This window comes from Hyaena hyaena, unplaced genomic scaffold (genome assembly GCF_003009895.1).
Source record: "Hyaena hyaena isolate Hyena2069 unplaced genomic scaffold, ASM300989v1 scaffold_4, whole genome shotgun sequence".
In the NCBI taxonomy this organism is placed as follows: Eukaryota; Metazoa; Chordata; class Mammalia; order Carnivora; family Hyaenidae; genus Hyaena; species Hyaena hyaena.
In genome coordinates, this window is record NW_024080636.1 from 9,307,493 (window position 1) to 9,314,441 (window position 6,949).

General features: G+C 58.9%; 1 protein-coding gene across 2 annotated transcripts; it reads right to left on the bottom strand.

Annotated features, from left to right (window-relative positions):
* Positions 1 to 618: 618 nt before the first annotated feature.
* On the bottom strand, positions 619 to 5,245 carry ARSA (arylsulfatase A). 2 transcript variants are annotated; one of them, XM_039237076.1, is made up of 9 exons: positions 5,061 to 5,245; positions 4,416 to 4,668; positions 3,991 to 4,231; positions 3,655 to 3,873; positions 3,412 to 3,581; positions 2,911 to 3,035; positions 2,696 to 2,823; positions 2,414 to 2,516; positions 619 to 2,312 (listed from the first exon to the last, which is right to left on the bottom strand). In XM_039237076.1, the coding sequence occupies exons 2-9, from the start codon at positions 4,631 to 4,633 to the stop codon at positions 1,993 to 1,995; spliced, it is 1,524 nt and encodes a 507-aa protein (XP_039093007.1). In that variant the 5' UTR covers positions 4,634 to 4,668; positions 5,061 to 5,245; the 3' UTR covers positions 619 to 1,992. The 2 variants fall into 2 exon arrangements, with proteins under 2 accessions (XP_039093007.1, XP_039093011.1); XM_039237080.1 differs by lacking the exon at positions 5,061 to 5,245 and having other exon boundaries at positions 4,416 to 5,037.
* Positions 5,246 to 6,949: the final 1,704 nt, after the last annotated feature.

Below are 6,949 nucleotides of genomic sequence, written 5' to 3' on the forward strand. Positions count from 1 at the left end.
AGGTGGGTCCCCTCTGGCGATCTGCATCCCAGCACTACACACAGCACTGGGGAGAATAAACTAGAAGAATGCTCCTCACCCAGGTGGGCGGCAGGCCTGGTGTTATGCCTGGGTATTAGCATTTGTGTGGTTCTTGTTGAGTGTTTGGTCTTCGGATGTCATGCACAGATCGCGCCTGCCTCAGTTCCTCAGTCCTCACTCAAACCACGGCACCTTGAGGTGACTGTGTGCCGCGCTGGAAGAGAAGCTGCAGGCTGTGGGGAGACGGCGCGGCCAGCCCATCTGGGGCCAGTGCCTCCACTCTGACCACACATGCACGTGGGCCCTCCTGATGCCAGCGTCAGTGGCTGCAAGGGCCCCCAAGGAAACCACTCCCCTATGGGGGCAGCCCTGAGACACAGGAGGATCTAGGGCATGGTCAGTGTAGACCCAAACCAGACCAGAAGTGGTGGGAGGGCCACACGGAGAACACAGAGTGGGCCTCAGCACACTGCACCTGACACCACAGGCTCACTCTCCAGGTCACGTGTCTCGTACACGTGGCTGCCATACATCCCATTCACACATCTCATTCCAGTAAGACATCTTTTGGCTGAAAGTAACAAAACCCACCAGCACTTGCTTCAACAGGTAGGGTTTATTATACTGTGAGTTCTGGAGGTAGTGGCTGGGGACACCGGTTTAGTAACTGCACAATGTCTGGTTGGGGGCAGAGACAGCACTGCCCCATCCTCACTGCCTCCCAGGGTAAGAATGCTGGAGGGGACCCAGGGATCCTGGTGGACCGGCCCCAACCTTTCACTGACCGGGACTCTTAGTTACACGCCATTCCTGGACCACTCATTGGACTGGATTGTGACTGGCTCAGACTGGGTCGGGGAGAGGCTGCACCTCCTAGTCCACGGGCCTCTGACGAGCACTGAAACAGCGGGGGCCTATTAGGGAAGGGGACAGCTGCCTTGTGAGCTTTGAGCACCCAGACTACGCTCTTCTCTTTGAGCCAGCACTGAGGGAACACGGAGGCTACGGTGCAGCCCTGGAGGCACACAGGGACCTGCCATCGGCAGGGTGACTCTGCGTGGGCTACACGCTGCTATGTGAGTCCTCTCTGCTGGCCTCCCAAGGGGACAGCCAGGCCAGCATGCCAGGACTGAGGGCTGAGAGGTACTGGGTGGGGAGCAGGGCAGGCCTCAGAGGGCACCTGAGCCGTCTGAATTTGATTCAACGATGGGAAGTCTGCAGAGTTTTGAGCAGGAACCAAACCTGATGTCTGCCTTTGTCTGCTGGGTGGAGAATGCTTGTATGAAGTCAAAGGAGAAGCCAGGAGCCAGGAAATGTGTGGGAGAGTGGAAAATGCAGAGCTCTGGAAGGGGCAGAGGCAGGGGCTGAGGGGCCACCTCAGGGGTCTATCTCCCCATATCCACACCTGGAATGTACAACCCATCACCCACCTTCAGGCAGGTTTCTGCTAAGAGCCCCTGCTCTAGTTCTGGAGCCTCCAAGCACGCCTCCGCCAGGGACCACCTGGTTTTCACGGGGGCTCGGCAACCTCAGGGTCTTCTGCCCACCACCCCCTCACACCCACCCCATGCTCTTCCTGACACACAAAGGCACTTAGCATGGCTCCGCGTGAAGGGATACACTCACACTCGGGACCCGAGCTTGCGTGCACTAACACACACATCACAAAGGTTGTGGGGCAGCTCCTGGAGCCTGGAGCTTGGACTCTCCCAGCCCAAACTCTTACTGGCTGGGTGACCTCAGACAAGTCGCTGGATCTCTCTGTGCCTCAGTTTCCTCATTTTAACACAGTCAGAACAGCACCTACCTCGGGGTTATCACAAGGATTAGTGGAATTATCACACCTGTAAGTACCAGCTGGTATCATTAGCATTATCAGGTACAAACCGCCTCCACACACCCGCTCAGCAGCAGTGAACCATCGCGTGCGGGGTTCCGGCAAGGGCCCCCCGCTGGCCTGCAGCAGTGCTGTCACGGCTGGGGCTCTGGGCAGTGGCAGCAGGATGGCCAGGGGGTGCAGCCAGGCTGACAGCAGATCTGCAGTGCAGGGTCCTCACCCCTGGCCATCTGGCTGGGGCTGAAGGTCACGGTAGCATCAAACTGAGCCTTGAGCAGCTGAAGCTGCTTTAGTGCCTGCAGAGTCTCCGGCCCGACCTCAGCCACGCCTCCCAGAAGGTTGTAGTTCTCACCAGGGTCCTCAGACAGGTCGAAGAGCAGCGGGGGCTCATGGGCAGTCAGAGGACTAGAGGCGTGGCACGCAGGGTCCGCAGTGGTGTCGCTGTGGGCGGAGCCTGGGGAGGGGGGGCGTGTCTGTGCAAAAGGCGAGAGGGAGAGGAGGGGCCAGGCTCTGGGGCGACAAGGGGGTCAGCAGGGCCAGGGGAGAGGAAATTACCCTGGGTGAAGAAGTGAGCTTTGTACTTCCCACTCCGCACAGCAAAGACCCCGTGGACCTCGTCCGGATAGGCCGAGTAGAAGAAGAGAGACTGCCGGGGGCTCTGGGGGCAAAGTCAGGGATCACAGGGTGGGGAGGGGCCCTCCAGCACCGGTGTGCACCTACCCAGAGCCATCAGCCTGGGCCCTGGATGCGTCGCTGCCCCCTTGCCCACCTGGGAACCCCACTGGCAGCATCACTTGGGGGCCACTTGCCAGAGGGTCTGCGAGGCGGTAGCCCTACCTTGCCTGTGCCCAGTAGCAGGGGGCTGAGGTCAACCCCATCCAAGGTGACGTTGGGCAGAGGGGCCTCGGTCAGGGCTGCCAGGGTTGGCAGCAGGTCCAAGGAGCTGGCCAGCTCATGGGTCACACCTGGAGGCAGAGGGTGATCACTCCAGGTGCCGTCAGGGTGGGAGAAGTGGGGCCAGGGGTTCATGGGGAGGGGGCCTAAAGACTGACCTGGAGCGATGTGGCCCGGCCAGAAGGCCAAGGCAGGCTCTCGGACGCCCCCCTCAAAGGTGGTCCCCTTTCCGCAGCGAAGGAGGCCAGAGCAGCCACCATGGGACATTCTCATTGTCTCAGGCCTGGGACATACAAGGAGGTCGTCGGTGATGGGGAGTTCAAGGTGACCCCTGGTGAGCCCAGCCCTAGAGTTACACACTGTGCACAAAAGTGGCCAGAATGTGCCTGTCCCCTCTGTGTCCTACCAAGACCAGCACCTCCATGTACTTGCGGTCCTACCAAGACCAGCACCTCCATGTACTTGCGGTCCTACCAAGACCAGCACCTCCATGTACTTGCAGCCCCCAGCCTCCCACATGCCCTGCGGGTCACCATGATACACCATCTCCCTAGACACCCTTATCCCACAGTGTCCTCAGCTAGTAGTCAGGATGGGAAGACCCCAGTGACCTGTCGGTGAGGGACTAACCAGCATTTCCCCACCCCCCGCCAGCAAACCCGTTGTCTGCAGTGAAGATGACCAGCGTCTCTCCGAGCAGCCCCAGGTCCCCCACCGCTGTCATCAGAGCCCCCACCGCTGCATCCAGCTCCATCAGGGAGTCCCCGAATGGCCCTCGGCCTGAGCGCCCTGAGAAGCTCTGCCCACTGAACTGGGGGTAGTGGGTGTGCTGTGGGCAGAGATAGGAGTTAGCACTGGGTAGGAGTCAGGGGCAGCCCAGGGGGTGGGTCAAGGTCACTCACGTGAGAGGCGTAGTACAGGAAAAATGGCCGGCCTTGGCGCTGGGCATCAGCCATGAGGTCACGGGCGAAAGCCACATAGCGGGCCTCAAGTCCAGGCAGCCAGGGGGGCTGTGCCTCCACAGACAGGTTGGCCAACAGCGGGATAGGGACCAGACCCTGGTCACAGCTGCCATCACAGGGGGTGGACGGTGGAAAGCAGGTCAGGTTCTGGCAAGGGCCCTGGCAGAGCAGTTCCATTCAGGAGTCTGGGCTGTGGGGTGGGGCTCAAGGGGTCAAGGGGAAGGGGATTGGTGGGAAGTAGGTAGGAGGGTAGCTGAGGGCCCTGTAGGTTCCTACCTGGTCATGGGAGTATGGGATGCCCAGGAATCGATGGAAGCCCTGGTGAGGGGGCAGAAAGGCCCCCTCAGGGCCCACCCCAAGGTGCCACTTGCCAGCTATCCCTGTGAGGTAGCCTCGGGCAGCCAGGACCTCAGCCAGGGTCACCTCCTCCAGGGGCAGGCCCCCTCGGGAGCTGGGCTCCAGAACTCCAGGGTACAGGCCCATCCGAACTGGGAGTCGGCCGGTCAGGAGGGCAGCCCTATAGGACAAGTCACAGAGTCCGTGAGACAGAGAGAAGCTAAGGCTGAAGTGGGCACGTGGAGGAGGAAAGATAGGGGAGAAAGATCAAGAAGCATGAACTTCTCCCAAGAGACAGAGCCTTCTGCTTCCCCTAGAGTGAATCTGGGAGATGCTGTATGGGCTCCCCTGCCCCCCTCACTTACCGGGAGGGTGTGCACAGAGACACGGGCACGTAGAAGTCGGTGAAGCGCAGCCCCCCTGCGGCCAGCTGGTCCAGGTTGGGGGTGCTGGAGCTGGGGTGCCCGTAGGAGCCCAGGTCCCCATATCCCAGGTCATCAGCAAAGATCAGCATGATGTTAGGTGGGCCAGCAGTGGCCAGGCCTATGGCGAAGGCCAGAGCGAGGGCCCACAGTGCCACCATGGCACACAGCACAGATGGGCCTGTCACAAGAGACCCTTGGGAAGGAAAGCAAACTGGCTCCAGAGAGCTCTAACCCAGAGACCCTAGATCCAAGCACTAATCTCCCCTAAGAACCCAGATCCTGGTACTAGGGTTAGGGTTAGGTCCTTCTCTAGGAACCCAGATCCTGGTACTATCCTCCCCTGAGACGGCAGGCACTATGTCTCTCCTGAGACCCCAAATCCAGGTGCTACCTTTCCCCTGAGACCCCAGAGCCAGGCACTATTCCCCTCTTGAGACCCCAGACCCAAATACTCCCGACCCAGACAACTCCCTTCCTGAAGTCCCAGAGGACTTCCGGACTTTCCGGAGACCCCTGACCCCAACAGAACCCAGGAGACCGTAGCCTGGGATATAACTCCCTGGAGACCCTCGGGGACCAGGACACCTGATTCTCAGGCGATCCGACCCTCTTCGCCTAGAGGTCGCAGGCTCGGGCTCGTGGTCAGAGACAGAAGTCACATGACACTGGCCCGCGGGGTCTGGCGCGGCTGGACAGAGGTAGTACCGGGCCGAGGAGGGGAGGGTCGGAACAGCGCGGAGCAGTGCCCTCCGCGGGCGCTTCCGCCTCGGCCCCGCCCAGCCCCCGTCCCCGCCCCGCGTCCCAAGACCCTCTGCGCGCGGCCGCCCGCGGCCTCGAGGGGCGGGGCCTGGGGAAACGGGCGGGGCTTCGGGGGGCGGGGCCTGCCCGCACTCTGACGCGCACCGGGTCTCGCTTCGGGTCGGGGTCGGGGTCGGGGTCCTGGTCTGGGGCGTGCGCGCGCTCGGCCCCACTCTGCATCCTGAGGCCGTTGGCGGGGTTGGCGTGGGACTGGTTGGGGCGGCACGCGAGGTCGGGCGGGGCGGGGCCCCCAAACTCCGGGACTGGGAGACTCGGGGTCTGTTTTGAAAGGACCTGGGCGCCTGGGTGTTGTAGGCTTCGCTGGATGAGCAAAGCGAAATGAAAGCCGCGGAGCCAACTGATTACTTACTTTTCCTTCAACGTTACTTTTGTTGCTTTTTCGAAACACGAGATTGCAAATTCTTTCAGACCCTTTCCCTCCGTGCATGTGTCTGCGTGTCAGTGTGTGTGTGTGTGTGAGTGTGTGGTGTGTTTGTGTGCTGTGTGTGCTGTTGTGTACTATGTGTGTGTGGTGTGTATGTGTGTGTAGTATGTGTTTGGCTGTGTGTGATGTGTGTGCATACTGTGTGGTGTGTGCGTGTGGTATGTGTGTTTGGTTGTGTGCGGTGTGGTTTGCATGTGTGTGCATTATGTGTGTTTGGCTGTATGTTGTGTGTGTTGTGTTGTATGTGTTTGGCTGTATGTGGTGTGTGTGTACTGTGCAGTATGTGTGTGTAGTATGTGTGTTTGGTTGTGTGCGGTGTGTGTNTTTGTGTGCTGTGTGTGCTGTTGTGTACTATGTGTGTGTGGTGTGTATGTGTGTGTAGTATGTGTTTGGCTGTGTGTGATGTGTGTGCATACTGTGTGGTGTGTGCGTGTGGTATGTGTGTTTGGTTGTGTGCGGTGTGGTTTGCATGTGTGTGCATTATGTGTGTTTGGCTGTATGTTGTGTGTGTTGTGTTGTATGTGTTTGGCTGTATGTGGTGTGTGTGTACTGTGCAGTATGTGTGTGTAGTATGTGTGTTTGGTTGTGTGCGGTGTGTGTATAGTGTGCGCGCGCGCGCGCGCAGTATGTCTGATGTGTGTGTGGTATGTGTGTTTGGTCATGTGTAGTGTGTGTGGTGTGTGTATAGTGTGTGTGTGCGCGGTATGTGCGATGTGTGTGTGGTATGTGTGTTTGGTTGTGTGTGGTGTGTGTATAGTGTGTGTGTGCGCGGTATGTGTGATGTGTGTGTGGTATGTGTGTTTGGTTGTGTGTGGTGTGTGTATAGTGTGTGTGTGCGCGGTATGTGTGATGTGTGTGTGGTATGTGTGTTTGGGTGTGTGTGGTGTGTGTAGTGTGTGTGTGGTATGTGTGATGTGTGTTTGGTTGTGTCTGGTGTGTGTGTAGTGTGTGTGTGCGGTATGTGTGATGTGTGTGTGGTATGTCTGTTTGAAAGTGTAGTGTGTGTGGTGTGTGTGGTGTGTAGTGTGTATGTGTGTATGGTGTGTGTGGTGTGTGGTGTGTGTGGTGTGTGTGTAGTGTGTATGTGTGTGTGGCATGTGTGGTGTGTAGTGTGTATGTGTGTGTGCTGTGTGGTGTGTGTGGTGTGTGTGTGGTGTGTAGTGTGTGTCGTGTGTGTGGTTGTGTAGTGTGTGTGTGGTGTGTGTAGTGTGTGTCGTGTGTGTGGTTGTGT